The following is a 15,719-nucleotide window of genomic DNA, read 5'->3' on the forward strand; positions in this document are numbered from 1 at the left end:
GATGCCTGGACAGTGATCAGAAAGAATGAGCAGATGATACACAAGGAACAAATATCAGAATCTTGCCCGCACCAAGGGGCCAAGGACTTTGAAGGCAGGACTTCAGAATTGGTGAGCTAAGATCGGTTCCCGAGGAGAAAGCAGTGAAGCATAGAACAAAATATCCAGACACCAGACACACGACTTTAGAAATTTTACCAATCTAGACCTTCTGAAGTACATGGGTGCACATGTGCGTGCAGTGCGCTCGCGCGCTCGCTCTCTCTCTCCCTCTCCCTCTCCCTCTCCCTCTCCCTCCCTCCACACGCACACGACAGAGGCATGAGATCCAAGCAGTGAACCTACTCAGGATTAAGTTTAAGTCTACAGAGAACCGTTGTGTAACGGCCTAGAAAAATTTTAGCACAAATTAAAGCATCAGGTTAGATTGAGAAGCATATCTCCTAGAGGAAAACAGATTCCTCCTACAAATACCATAGTAAAAATATAATAAAGCAACAACCAATCAGTACATCTAACAAAACGCTGGTCCACTCCCCAGGTTCCTTCCAGTGCTCTGGGGCGTTCTACCTTTAGTGGCCAGCAGAGGGCGCACACATAGGCTCTACTTCTGCTTCAGGTGCAACTACACACACTACTTGGATTTGGCAGTTCTCAAGTACAAGTGGCAAGTTCAAATGTTTACAGTCAGCCTGTATTAAAAGTACAAAAGTCTCTGCTATTGTTATAATATCAAATAGAGATGCCACAAGTCTGGTAAGAGTAAAGACAGATCCCAGAAGCTTCTCATGGAAGGAAAGCTGGAGAAGAAGCAGAGACCACGCATCCTCATTCCACGATGTCATGAGCAGACTGCTCAGTCACCTCAGAAGTGAAGTTTTACACACTCATACTCAAAAATACGAGCAAAAGAACTCTCTCTCTCTCATCATATACATCTGTTTTAGAATGACTATAAGCCATTTTTAAAATTTTATATTAAAGAATGAGTAAGTAGTATCTATGAGGCAACTGCCAGCCATGTTTATAAAAGCAAACGTGAGCACAGGAAGAACAAAACGGTGAAGCTGTGGCGCAGACTCACTGCCAGGGATGGAGCCTTGGCTGAGGCTGACGAGGAAGGGCTAAAGACCACTGTGTTAGCAGTGGAACCCTAAGAGATGGGGAGGGCCAGGAGCTGACCCTCCTGATTTCTTTTGTATCATTTAGTCGAGACTCCATTTCTCAGACACACATACACATTGTGTTAGAAGTAAAAATCTAAAATTCACATTATACTTAAGATAAAATACATTATTTTTAAGTAAAAATAAATCTCTACCATATAACAGACTTAAAGTGATTAGCCTATTTCCCTAATTAAATTTGGCAATGAGAATATATACACCAGAATAATCTTTCTGTTAGGCAGCTTGAGAAATGGGGATTTTCATTAGTTAAGGTCTAAAACTATCTTACTAGATATGGTGGATCCAGCCTGGAAACACTCGGGAGGATAAGGCAGGAGGACAGTCAGTTCCTGGGATTTGTGATAAGAGTCTGCTCCTCCACACCCCCATACAAAAACAAATGGTCAATAAATAAATACATAAAATAGAAAACAAAAACGACCGCTAAGGCCTGGAACAACATGTGTGCAGAGTAGTGAGCAGTCATCTGTTACTGACAACTGAACAAAGAGGCATACACTCGGATACGGAACATGGAAATATAAATGATATCAGAGGTAAAAAGTGAAAGTGAACAAAGTCTGCTTGGAATGAGAGGTCTTCTTTCTTCTTTCTTTCTCTCCTGTTCACCTTCCTACGGTATCACTTGAGGCAATGAGAACAGAAACGAGATGATCAGGCTCTAGGTCAGAAACCGAACACAACCCTGTCTCAGTTTCATTGCTGTTGCTGTGGTAAAAATACACTGACCAAAAGTAACACAGCAGAGAGAGGCTATCTGCCTTTCAATTAATCCCAGGTTCTGTGTAGTCCATCACTGCAGGAGAGCCAAGGCAGGAACCGGAAGCCACTGGTTACATCTACATTCAAGAGCACAAAGAATTGAATTCATGCAAGCTTACTGCTCTATTCCCTTTTTCTACTCATACAGTTCAGGGCCCAACCATAAGATGGCGCTGCGCACACTCAAAATGAGTCTGTTCACCTCAGTAGACCAAATTAGAAAAATCTTTCACAGGCATGCCCAAAGGCCTAGACAATCCGTCATTGGGCCTCTCTTCCAAATGTATCAATTTAACAATTAAACTAACCACAAACCAAATAATCTTATACCTAATACCCCATTGGGTTTTTTTCCCCCACTTTACTATCTGTATTTTTTTTGTAAACTTTTTTAATGATTTATTTTTATTTCATATGCATTGATGTTTTGCCTGCATGTGTGTCTGTATGAGGGCATCATATTCCCTGGAACAGGAGTTACAGAGAGTTGTGAGGTACCATGTAGGTGCTGGGAATTGAACCCAGGTCCTCTGGAAGAACAGTCAGTGTTCTTAACCACTGAGCCATCTCTCTAGCCCACTATTTGTATTTTTAAATTCACAGACTGTTTCCTAAGCACATGCATATCTTCCTCAAATGCTCTTACTTTATGTTAATGGTTTTCCCCATTTTATCCTTACAGAAAACTATTTTATAGTTTCATAACAGTCAATTGCTCTCACTCTTTGGGTCTTGATATCTGTGTTGTAAATGCTGACTCTCCTTCCCATAAAGGTTCCTTGCTTTGTGCAGATGATACTAATTGTGAGCTTGTCATTTTAGGAATTATTTGTTACCACAGGGTAATTTTGCATAACATTTTACCATCCTAAAACTAGTTTTATGTCACTCTCTAATTGCAGACTCCTGTTGGTGCCCTCTCCCAACTTTGGGCTTCAGTACTACCTAATACCCCATTTTCCCCTACATTCAGAACTCTGGGGAAATTGGTATGTCAAGCTACAGCCCCCATATAACAGCTTCTAGGTAATGTACAATTTTGCTAGTCATAATTTCCATGAACAGTGTCCAACTTTGCATAAATTCCATGTTAGTTTCTTGTCTTGAAGCTGGTGGGCACCTAAATTGTTCTTATTGGAGGGGAAAAAAAGTCCTCTCATAGGCCCACTGATGGACGGGCCCCTGCTTTCCTCTGAGTTTGGTTTCTTCTTTGTCCAGCACAAGGGATTCCTTTCTTTCAAGTTCTCCTATGTACTCAGGGTCTGTTGTTTTCTCCTGTTCTGTATCAACTCAATCCAGCATGCTGCAGGAAGTCTCTGGTATATTCCATACTTTAGAGGGCGTTATAGTAACAGGAACCACCATATATTTCTTTAAGTTTGGATACTCCATACTATTAACTCAACTCTACAACCCTAAGGAAATTTCAAGTTTGGGTACAATTACCAGAAATATGAGATGTTGACAACAGGAGATACAAGGTGACAAGTCAAGGACATTAAAAATATCATTTAATCATTTAACAGGATTAGTAGTGTGAGGGTCTGAGAAGGGAGACCCCAGACTCAAATGGTATGCAAGCATAAAGAGCGTTTATTTATGAAACAGAAATAGCCAGCATGCAGGGGTCAATCGTCCACACAAAATGGCAAAGACGACCCTGGACAAAGGCACGCACGCCCTTTTAATGAGGAACTTGGGGAATTCTAAGCATGGTGAGCTACTCTTTGTTCTAATTGGTCAGTCAAGGAGCAGTTACATGGGGCACATGTTGACTGGACAGAGCTAGTCATATATGGTTAGTAACAGCCATGTCCTGTAACTTTGGGCCCCCTTAGCCTTATAAGGCCAGGTTTGAAACTATTTAGCTGATTGGCTAAACTTGGCTGGGGACTTCCTGGATTCAGGCTTAGGTCACTTTCTACAATGGAGCTGCTCTCTATCTAAGATGAAATTGTATTCCTGCTCCTTCAAGTAGAAAATAGGTCTTCGTATTTTATCATTATAATGAAAAATGTTTCTAAAATTCTGTTATTTCTATATATATTTATAATATAATATTTAGGGCTGGAGAGATGGCTTAGCTGTTAAAGGCTAAGCCCACAGCCAAAAATATAATACAATATTTATAGCACTATATTTTAAATTATAATAATGATTTCAAAGGACTTATAAAATATTAGCCTTTAACTGGTATAGTCTTAAGACTATAAAATTAAACATTTCTCTTCCCCTTTCCATTTTATTCTTTGGTTCTACAGTTTGGACTTAAATTTTCAATCATGTTCTTACATGGCTTAGCAATAAGGATCTCAAAAAAAGGGAAAGGAGGGAGGGAGGGAGTGAAGGAGGGAGGGAGTGAAGGAGGGAGAGAGGGAAGGAGGGAGGGAAGAAGAAAGGGAGGGAGGGAAGAAAGAAGGGAGGGAGGGGGAGGGAGGGAAGGAGGAAGGAAGGAAGGAAGGAAGGAAGGAAGGAAGGAAGGAAGGAAGGAAGGGCCAAAGCATGCCTCTGACCCAGAAACTTGTGTGTGATTCCTTCAAGAGCTTGTCTTCTAGTTTTCAAGGTCAAATCTCAGGGGCCTATAGAAGAGACTCCACCATAAATAGTATATTAAATCAAAGTCAATTAGTATTAAAGAAGAAATGACAAGTTTTGAAAAATACCATAGAGTCTACCTACTACTTGGGTATTCATTTCCTTATTTCAGTCATTTCTTATTTTTCAAAAAAAAACATAAACTCTAATGTGCTTGGCTTCCCAGACAGCAAAACAAACAGGCAGGTTGTAAACATTCCCATAAAAGTGGGTATACATTTGAATTTCTCTTGGGTAAACATTGAGGAATAAAATGGCCAGGTGGTACAAAAGGTGTATGTTTTACTTAACTGCTTTTTAAATATTCCACACATGCTTTTTAAATATTTCCCATAACTGTATGTAAGAGATCCAGCAGATGCACATTCTTGCCAATTCACTTTTGACACAGAAAATTCTGCACGTTGTTTACATAGTTAAGTAAAAATTGTGCTTCATCAGAGTAAAAAGTGAAAAGAGCACAAAACCACATTGTGGTGTGGTGATTATTATGTCGCCCAATATATTGTGCATCCTAATAAATTTATCTGGGGTCAGAGGACAGAACAGCCACTAGACAAACATAGAAGCCAGAAAATGGCGGCACACACACCTTTAATCCTATCACTTGGAAGGCAGAGATCCATCTAGATCATTGTGAGTTCAAAGCCACACTGGAAACAGCCAGGCATGATGACTCACACCTTTAATCCCAGGAAGTGATGGCAGGAAGCAGAAAGGTATATAAGGCGTGAAAACCAGGAACTAGAGCTGGTTAAGCTTTTAGGCTTTTAAGCAGCAGTTCAGCTGAGATTCATTTGGATGAGGACTCAGAGTCTTCCAGTCTGAGGAAACAGAATCAGCTGAGGAATTGGCAAGGTAAGGAAGCTGTGGCTTGTTCTGCTTCTCTGATCTTCCAGATTCACCCCAATACCCGGTTTCAGGTTTGTTTTTATTAATAAGACATTTTAAGATTTACATTACATTGTGGCGTTCAAAGAGTAGCCAAAAAGTTTCAAACTGTATTAAGGTGATTCTAAAGTTAGAAACTGTAACAAAAATGATGGTCTTAAGTCACGACACTGCTTTGTACTGCATCTAAACATTTCTGATTATTGAAATATTAATTAATATTCACTTTAAGACTAAAAGAATGAAGGGAATATGCATGCGTTGACTTCTTGGAAATCTTAAAATGTTCTATAATCCCAACCAACATGCCAATCTACAATAGAGTTACTTGTTTTGTTTTCAACCAAACACCAGCCACATCCGGTCAAATTCCTTATACGTGTAAAACAGATACCAAGGGTTAGATAATGATATGGGTGGAAACAGTAATGATGATCGTTCTAAATGTCACTGTTGAAGATCAGGGATACGGACATGAGGACATGTTCTTCACCCTCATCGGGACAACAAACAAAACCAGAAGCACTTGCTACGTACCAACCATGACTCTGGGACCTTTGCAAATCACATTCTAAATCCTCCAAATAACTGAGACACGTCACTATAATCCCTTTTTTACAGATCAGGAAATTGAAGTTGGGTAATTTACACAATGCCACAAAGGTTGCGCGTGACAAGCCCAGGATTCAAACTAACTCAGTAAGTCTACCTCCGAAGCACACGCTCTCAGCCTTTCAGTCCTCCCAAAGGCCAGTGTCTCCCTTCACCTCCGGTCTCCCCCAGACACAGATAAGTATCCTGAAACTCTACAAAAGGTGTATTTACACCTTCTTTTAGGAAAATGTACTCATAAATGCAATGCTTCAGTGGACTGAAAGCTCGAAGCTTGGGGTCAGGGACTATGGATTAACGTACTAGACCTGTTGTGAGTAATTATGATTGGAAGGAAGTTATTTAAGATTCCACCTCTTGAGAATGGGGATAACAGCAGCAATTTATGGGATTTCCATGAAGATCAAATAAGATACCGTATTCGAAGCACATTGTATAGCGCTGACATGCTAAGTCAACAGAATTACTGATGTTAACTGATATTGTACTTGTTCTAAGCTGTTTTGAAGAGAGTTGCTTCTAATTTTAGAATGCGACAGTTAGATTGAACAAATAGTTTTTCAAATGAAATCTCTCCTAAGATTACAGTGTCTGAAAAATTTTGTGAAATTGCTTCTCCATAATATAACACTGGAGCCAAAAATAAAGTGTAGGTATATAGAACAACGGTAGACGTGGACAATAAAATCTTAATGAGAATTAGTTAACTCTTGAAATTTGAAGTATCATAAGCTGAACATTCTTCAAAGAACATGACTTGAAATTACTGAGAGCAAGCTTTCAGCCAATTCTAGTCTTGGGAAGGCTGCTCTAGGCAACAGCTGGAGCACATCGGCTTCACAGGGGTAGCGGAAGTGATGTAGTACTCAGAAGTACTGTGCTTACATAAAAGATATGTGCGGCCACTTATTTTTTACCTGCAAGAGTAATGTTAGGAAACACTTACTAGTATCTGGAGTTTTCTCTTCTGACTTCCCAAATAAAAATTCGTACTTTGCCTTGGCAACACTCTGGGAATGTGCTGACGCATTGTTAACCCAAACGAATGTCTCTGCCTGCAGAATGAGAACCAAATAAAGACAGCATTACACCAAAGCATAACAAATAATAATAAAACAAATTACCCACGAAGGGGATGATTAAACCATTGGATGCATAATCACTCAAAATGAAACGAGAAAAATCAGAATACAATCTGGATACACGATTTCAGCAGTGGGCCCCAGACAAAACATAGTCTACACATGCTATCCATGGGGGAAGAGAAGAACACACGCAAAGCCTGCCATGACCATGCAGCAGGTTTAGGACAAACTGTTCTAAAAAGTTTATGTGGCTGGGGAGAGCTCGGTTAGTAGTGTGCTTGCCATATAACATAAATATCTGAGTCCAATATCTAGAATTTGGGTTTGAAAAAAAAAAAAAAAAAAAAAAAGCAGGTGCTAGAGGCAGGAGTTTGCAATCCCAGCCCTGGGAAGGCTGGCTGGCCAGCCTTGCCTACTCAGTGAGCTCCAGAACAATGAGACCCTGTTTCCAAGTGACTGGCTCCTGAGGAATTGGCACCAAGGATGGACCCCTGGCTTTCACAGCCACACTCACATACTCACATACATTCACCCACATGAACAGGCTCTCGCATGCATACACTCACAGTAAGTTTATGTTTCTTTTTAGGTATTAAAAAGCTATTTTACAAGCTGGACTTGGTGGCATAAAGATCCCAGCACTCGGGAGGCAAAGGCAGGTAGATCTCCAAGTTGGAGCCAGCCTGGTCTACAAAGTAAGTGCCAGGACAGCCAGGGCTATTACACAGAGAAACACTGTCCCACAAAAACAACAAAACAAAACAAACAAAAACTATTTGCTTATGTTATTTTTCTGCTTCATTAATATCACTCAGTCAAAATTTAAAATATTTCCCTATGGGTTCTGTTGAGCCACACCAAAAAGAGAGTAGTCTTTCTCCAAAAGTGACCACACCCGTACATCAGAAACACCATGCAGCTAGACAAGGCATACACAGAACTGCCAGCCCTTTCATTGACGCTACGGGTCTTAAATTTGAGCATCTGCCCAGTGTCCTCCATAATTCTTAAAAAAGCTGCTGTTTAAAGGAAATCTACAAAGAAAGAAGTGGTTCACCACAATTTTGAATTCCCAAGACCTCCTTCCTGACTGCTTTAAGCAACTGTCAAAACTTGAGTGGTTCCTATTTCTGGCCTTAACTGAAGTACTGGATGAAATTTGATCTATACGCATCAGGAGTCATTCTCTTGCCTCTACTGTGAGGGAGAACATCTAGATCCTGTTTTCATCCACAGGAGTCAGGCTTGCACATCCCGGTATATGAAGTGAGATGAGAAGAGATTAGAGAAGGAACATTATCAGTCCTGGGCTGCCAGGTGACCTCAGGGCTTCTTTAGAATGCCAACACTGGTTTCTATGTTGACTGTGAAACATCTAATCACGTGTCTGACCCACAACTGACCCTTCATCCTGGGGGACAATGACATTCAGGGTTATATGGACAACCAAGAAGCTACCTGAAACAAGGGTATCTTAGGATTTCTATTTTAGTCTTTGAAGAGGAAATGACTGACAGTGACAGAAAGCCCAATGACAACTCCACCACCCCACGACAGACAAGTTCAGCATGTGGCATTAGCCCAGTGGCTCTCCCCTACCACCTTGCTGATCTATACCATTATCAAAAGTTAACTTGCAGAATTTTGAGACAGCATTCCTAAAAATACCTCTGCAATCATTTAATGTTCATAATGTGCAAAATTCACCTCTGGAAATTCTTCTTAGTGTGATGTGTTTAACAAGTACAGGTTAATTATCCTTTTCCCCAACAGAGAGAAAATAATCATAATCTGTGTATTTAGAGAGCTTCTGCTAATGAAAGAGGAACTCCCCCAGGAATTCCCATAGAAGGTGACCTAGTTTGGAAGATGCTTATGGAAGGCTCTCTGAGGAAGTGATATCTGCAGAAATGGCGAGGCTAAGAAGCTGGGGAAGGACAGAAACATATGCTACACAGAGGGGGCCATTTGAAAATGACTAGCCTATGCCTATACTAAGAGCAGGCCAAGAAGTGCAGAAGAACAGGTAAGTGAGTCAGTTCAGAGACCAAGAGACAGAGCAGCATGGATCTCAAAAGCAGTGATCAAACAAGCATGGGGTACTTGGGGAAGGAAGTCTCATCTTAATCAGGTGACTTTGGGTTGTCTCAAGTTGACAATTAAACTAACCAGGACAGTGAGTATAAGGAGTCATAATTTAAGTATATTTCTCCACGTTTTTAAAACACACTGATAGGGAGAAGTCCTCCGCCCATCAATGCCGGAGGCAGGCGGGAGAGCTGGCCCTGTGGTCATAAGAGTGGGAGAGCCATCCCTGACCCCCACCAGCTATAATACTTGGGAGGGCAGGCCCTGCACCTTGTAAGGGCAGGACAATAGAGCCAACTCTGTTAGCCAGGTGTGGGTGAGCCAGCCCAGAAACTGTAACCATGGGATAGCTGTCTCCATTACCCATCTGTCTTAGGGTGACAGGGGCAGGGTAGAAGTGCCCTCCTCTCAGCCACCTCCCACCCATCAATGCCAGAGGTTGGTGAGAGAGCTGGCCCTGTGGTCATAAGAGCAGGAGAGCCACCCCTCACCCCCACCAGCTGCAATACTTGGGAGAGCAGGCCCTGCACCTCGCCAGGGCAAAACAATACAGCCAACTCTGGAGCACGAATCTTAAAAGGTCTTATTAATAAAAACAAACCCGGAGCCAGGTATTGGGGTAAATGCTGAAAGATCAGAGAGACAGAACACGCCACAGCTAACCTCACCTCGCCAACTTCTCAGCTGATCCTGTTTCCTCAAACTGGAAGCCTCTGAGTCCTCCTCCGGAATGAATCTCAGCTGAACTGCTGCTAAAAACCTAAAAGCTTAACCAGACCCTAGTTCCAGTTCCTCATGCCTTATATACCTTTCTGTTTTCTGCCATCACTTCCTGGGATTAAAGGCATGTGTCACCATGCCTGGCTGTTTCTAGTGTGGCTTTGAACTCACAGAGATCCAGACAGATCTCTGCCTCCAAAATGCTAGGATTAAAGGTGTGTGTGCCACCATTTTCTGGCCTCTGTGTCTGTCTAGTGGCTGTTCTGTTCTCTGACCTCAGATAAGTTTACTAGGGTGCACGATATTTTGGGAAATACAGTATCACCACACAACTCTGTTAGCACAGAGGTGTGAGTGAGCAAGTCCCAAAATTGTGACCATGGGAGAGCTGTCCCCATTTCCCATCTGACAGACCAACCCTACAGCTGCTCAGGCCCAGGGTTAGGACTCAGCTTTGCCCAACATCCATCCTATCTATGATGGACCTGACCCACAGACCCAAAGCTGCAGGATCTCCACAACACAGGGTGCCAGCAGGATGTCCAGGAGTGGGCGCCTAGCATGCCTAGCATTGAACAAGTAGTGGAGACCGGGGCCTCGAACCAGACCAATGGCTCTTTGCAATGAACGCTGGCAAGCAGAGATGTATGGACAAAGGAGTGACTTGTTGGGTCGCTCTGCAGCCTCCATGATGAGATTTTTAATTCCTTCCTTTTATTTTTCTCATTTATCTTCTCCATTTTCTCTTGAATTTTGTTCTATCCGGGGTTGCGGGGGAGCAAGGTTCAGGGGCAGAAGGCAGATGTGAAAAAACAGGAATGAATAGGATCAAGATACATAAATTTTTATTAAAAAATACAAAGGAGTTCCCAAATTTTAGCACAAATTAACATAATCCACAATCCATAGCACTTATTAAAACACAATTTCTGTGGTGCAACCAGGAGCTTCAGAGTCGGTTAGTCCCGGGCCTGAGAATGTGCACCTTCTACCAATATGCTAGGTGATGCTGATGATGCCGAAGTCACACTGCCTACTCCACACTTCCTGACTGGTGTGCTTCTCATACCTCACTGTAGGTAAGAATCAACTGGCAGTCTCACTACTGACTGTGCAGGTCTGACACTGAGCAGACCACACTTGAGTATCTCCACCTGCAGGCTCTAAAGCTGGAGAGGGAAGCAGTCAGTGTCCAAAGCATACTCAGAGTCTCATAGGAGACTCTATCTAGGAGTAACACACATGAAAGTGTCTCAGTTTTAAAAAGTGCTCCATTATTTTTGCAATTGTGGGGACCCTGATATCCAGGTTCGATTTAAAGCATTAATATCCTTCCACCTCGCTAAGTGAAATAAAACTCATTCTCCTTACATTAATCATCTTAAGATTGTGAGCCCTGCTGATACTGCTCTTCCCATACTAATGCTTCTAAGTCTTCACTTATCTCTACAATAATTTTTATAGATCTTTGAAAAATTGCATTTGAAATAATCAGCTTGATTAAAGACATGCATGATTCAGTAACACATTTCTCAGTCTGTATTACTACTTGAATAAAACATATTCCTTTGCTTTATCACAATTATTTCAGGGGCATAAATCTCTTCCATAACCATACAGAATAGAGGCTGGGGATGAGCTCAGCAGTAGAAGTACATGCTGAGCATGCATGAGGGCTGAGGTTCAATCCCTGACACCTAAGACGCAATTTGAAAGGATGTAAAGGACTTCTGTCTCAAGTTAGGTGATCAGGACAAAAATCTGGCTCTGCTAGTACCTGCTACTCCTCAGTACTACATAAATGTCTGCTCTTCAGATTCCCTGCTGTATAAAAGTACCACAGAGGCTGGATAGCTGACATGGTGGTGATGCACGCTTCTCATCTCGGCACTCAGGAGGCTAAGGTGGGAAGGCTGGCAATCCAGTGTCAACCCAATCAACACAGTGAGACACTATTAAGAAAAAGGGAGGGAGGGAGGGAGGGAGGGAGGGAGGGAGGAGGGAGGAGGAAGGAGGAAGGAAGGAAGGAAGGAAGGAAGGAAGGAAGGAAGGAAGGAAGGGTGAAAAGCCAGTATTGCACTGAACATCTTTAATTTGGAATCTAAAACTTTTTAGGTACTGACAAGACATCACAAATAGAAAATTCCACACTTAACCTCATGTTACAAGACAAAGTCAAAATGAAGGCACAGTAAAAATATTATATGAAATTTCTTTCAGGCTATGTATATATGGTATATATGAGCCGTAAGGTATCACATTATATATACACAAATATTTCCATACTAAAACTTACATCAAAAATCTAAATACTCCTAACCCCACGCATTCTCAATAGGAGATACTAAATCTGTAGTTCTGTTTGAGGTTCCCTCTAATTCTGAAGCACGATGATTCTTCATATTTCTGAACCACCTCCGAATCTTCATTCAGGAGTAAGTCGCAATTTTTTTCTTTGTGATAAAGTTACAATGGCGAGATCACCAACATATAACATATATGCTGTGCAGACAAGCACAAGAATGTCAGTAAAAGAAAGGATGCCTCAAATAAAAATCTCAGCCTCACTTGTGACACCCTTTCAACACTTACAAAGAATTTCACTTACATTCTTCAACACACAATCTTATCATAATAACCACTTTTACACAAAAGAAAGATGTTCCTGATGCAAAAGAACTTCTGTCTGGCTACAAAATAGGAAAGAAAAAAGAAGAGGGAAAAGCAGAGGACTTAAGAAGTAAAAGTCATTTTCAGTGAAGTAGGCAAGGACGACCGGGGTCACAGGAGTGGGGGAGAGGGAATGTGAGTGGGGCCTGAGGCAGGTACCTCATACTGTCCTTTTCTAATGAACCTCAACTTCAACATGATGGCTAGAGGATCTGAGAGAGTCTAAGCCAAGGAGTTGAGTATTATAGGCTGCTTTGGGCCAGAAAACATTAAAAGCTAAATTGAACACTATAAAAATAATATTTCACAACTCACTTAAAACCAACACTTAATTCCAGCATTCACATTCCACATTTGATCCTGTTTAATCCCATCTGTCCCCATTATCCAGCAAAAGCCCTGACCACTGAAAACAGGGTACTGTGCACACACCAACCAAATGCAGGCAGGGACCTGACACTCAGGGCTGATACAGCAGAAGGCATGGTTAGGTGTTCCTGGCGGAACTGTATTCCGATAATGCATGTTGAAGCCCTAACCCCCCTATTTCAAACACAACTGTATTTGGAAACCATTACAATGAGATCATGAGAATAGGACCTAATCTGGGGTAGCTGGTGACCTTCTAAGAAAACAAGACTAGGGACTCAGAGAGATAGACAAATCGGGAAGGTGACCACCAGAAGCCAAGGAAAGGGGCTTCAGCAGTGACAACATAAGGTCATAGATGGCTGCTCTCTAAAACTATGAGACAGTTCATTTCTGCGGCACAAGCCACTCAGTCTGTGGTGTGCTAACAGCCTACAAACACAGCAAATCTGAAATAGCTGAAGGCACAAAAGAAGCTGCCCAGGGTGGACACATGGGAAATCGAGGTCCTCTTTAGGGGTTCCTAATCTCATTAGTAAGAGAATTTAAGAACAGAGTCAAAAGGAAGCTCAAGGACAATTTTATTAGAGTTTGAAAGAAAAACCCCAAGGCAGACCAGTCATAAATTGCAGATGCAGCCCAGTGGAGGAGGATGGAAGGGGGGGGGGGCCTTGAAGCCATTTAAGCTGGTTTAGCGGGGAGACACGTGACCAAGAAGCAGTCACAAGGTGGGGAGGGGAAATTCAGAGCGAGAATAAGAAAGCTCAAAATGCGGGGAGGGAGACTATGCTAAGTAACACAGGCTTGGAAAAGATGAAGAAGAAAAAGAAACGTCTTCCTGAATAATTCATACTTGATAAAGTGATTGCATCAGGGAAAGAAAAAAATTGGAAGGAAAAATAAATGGTCTAACTATTCTACCTATTTCTTTTTTTTTTTTTTTTTTTTTTTTTTTGGTTTTTCGAGACAGGGTTTCTCTGTGTAGCTTTGCGCCTTTCCTGGAGCTCACTTGGTAGCCCAGGCTGGCCTCGAACTCACAGAGATCCGCCTGGCTCTGCCTCCCGAGTGCTGATTAGGCGTGCGCCTACACGCCTGACCTCACCTTCCTAGAGGTGGTTGGTCCCTTGGCCAAAGCGAAAGACCAGGTCTTCCTGAACCAGTCTCACCAGGCCAGAGCTTCTTCTCCTTTAAGAAGGTGACAGAAGTTCAGTCCCAGCTGTTTCCTTTTAACTAGAAAAGGAATAAGGATGAGAAGGTGCACCCTTCGGTCAAGCCACAGAGCAGCAAGGGTGTGAGGAGACGGGGAGCTGGATAAGGGGGTGAGTCAATCAAGCTACCTGCAACCAGCAAGGCTGGGAGGCCAAGAGGAAAGGATTCCCAGTCCTACAAGCTCTCGGCATCCACCCAGCCACAGCCACTGATTTCTGTTTATACACGCAGCGTTTTGAGGGTCTACTAGGGTCAGAGGATTCCAGCAAAAAATAAGAAGGAACAAATGTGGGGGAGATGATAGGAGCAGGGAGAGAGAGATCACGTGATCACTTGGAGGTAAGACGGCAAAATAAACAGACACATCTATGTTTGTCTTCCACAATCGTTAAAAGTACAATAAGGGGATGTTTATTTACATATTACATATATATATATATATACATATATACATATATATATTAATTACAAACCCATAAGTATAAAAAGGGCCATGACACCTTTTAAGCAAATAATCTAAGTGTTAAGGCTAGAGTTAGGAAAAGTCTACAGAAGCAAAGAACAAACTTGGGCCACACTTGGACCAGAGAAAGGGAAGTGCCGGGGCGGGGGGGGGGGGGGGGCGCAGCAGGAGCATATGGAAAACTCATGAAGAAAAGTCAAATCATAATTAAATCAGATTCCAGGACTCTCCAGTATTATTCAAGGGAGCCCTAAATGCAATCCCAGCTGTCCTGAGGAAGCAGAGAGACACCAAACAGAAGCTGTGTGACAAAGAGCAGCAAAGCAGACTCACAGAAGAAATGCTAATGTGCTAATGTGCTCTGAAGTGAAGGAAGGGTCTAAGACTATGGAACACATCTGGTATGCAAGGAAACATTATCTTCTGGAGTCCCCAGAGGAACTGCCATCAAGCTGGCACACTGAGAGCCTAACACTACTTGTGGCCTCTAGAACTCTAAGAAAATAAACCTGTGCTGTTTTAATCTAAGCTTTTTAGAGCAGTCACAGAAAACTAAAGTTGAAACAGAAATATGCCTATAAATGCACACGTCCATGTCTACATTTGTTTGTGCTTTGATTTTGTAAACAAAAGCCATGGCTATGATTTCTTTTCTGGAAACACATTTCTGCTGACTCTGAGAACCAATGAGTTGTTAATGAAATAATCACAAGCCTAACGTGGAATTTGCTGTCCTATACTGTCCTTGTTAGTACAGTGCATCCAAATATAATATGGTGCTCATCCACCATAATTAAAAATTCCTGTTACAATTAAAAAATCTCTAGTACCTAAAAGTATACACAACTATCCATTCGTTCAGTTGACCTGGAAATAAACAGGGAGATTCAATCCTAACATGTGCATTTTTGCTCATAATATACCTGACATGTGCCTCCCTGTAAACAAAAACAAAAGAAAACACTAATGCTTGGGAAGAAGGGTCAGTCCCCCCCCCACACACCTTTTCCCTACAACCATTCCCCATTCCCGGGACAGGCTAACTGCATCTTCCGACAGTCAGTA

The 15,719-nt window shown here is 42.0% G+C and overlaps 1 protein-coding gene across 1 annotated transcript in view; it reads right to left on the reverse strand.

The window, feature by feature from the left end:
• The window catches only part of Psd3 (pleckstrin and Sec7 domain containing 3), a 449,956-nt gene that overhangs the window by 321,986 nt on the left and 112,251 nt on the right, over positions 1-15,719 (reverse strand). Inside the window, 1 exon segment of the mRNA XM_028883856.1 lies at positions 6,997-7,105. Coding sequence (XP_028739689.1) covers positions 6,997-7,105 — 109 coding nt within the window.

The sequence above is a fragment of the Peromyscus leucopus genome, chromosome 17 (assembly GCF_004664715.2).
Source record: "Peromyscus leucopus breed LL Stock chromosome 17, UCI_PerLeu_2.1, whole genome shotgun sequence".
Classification (NCBI taxonomy): Eukaryota; Metazoa; Chordata; class Mammalia; order Rodentia; family Cricetidae; genus Peromyscus; species Peromyscus leucopus.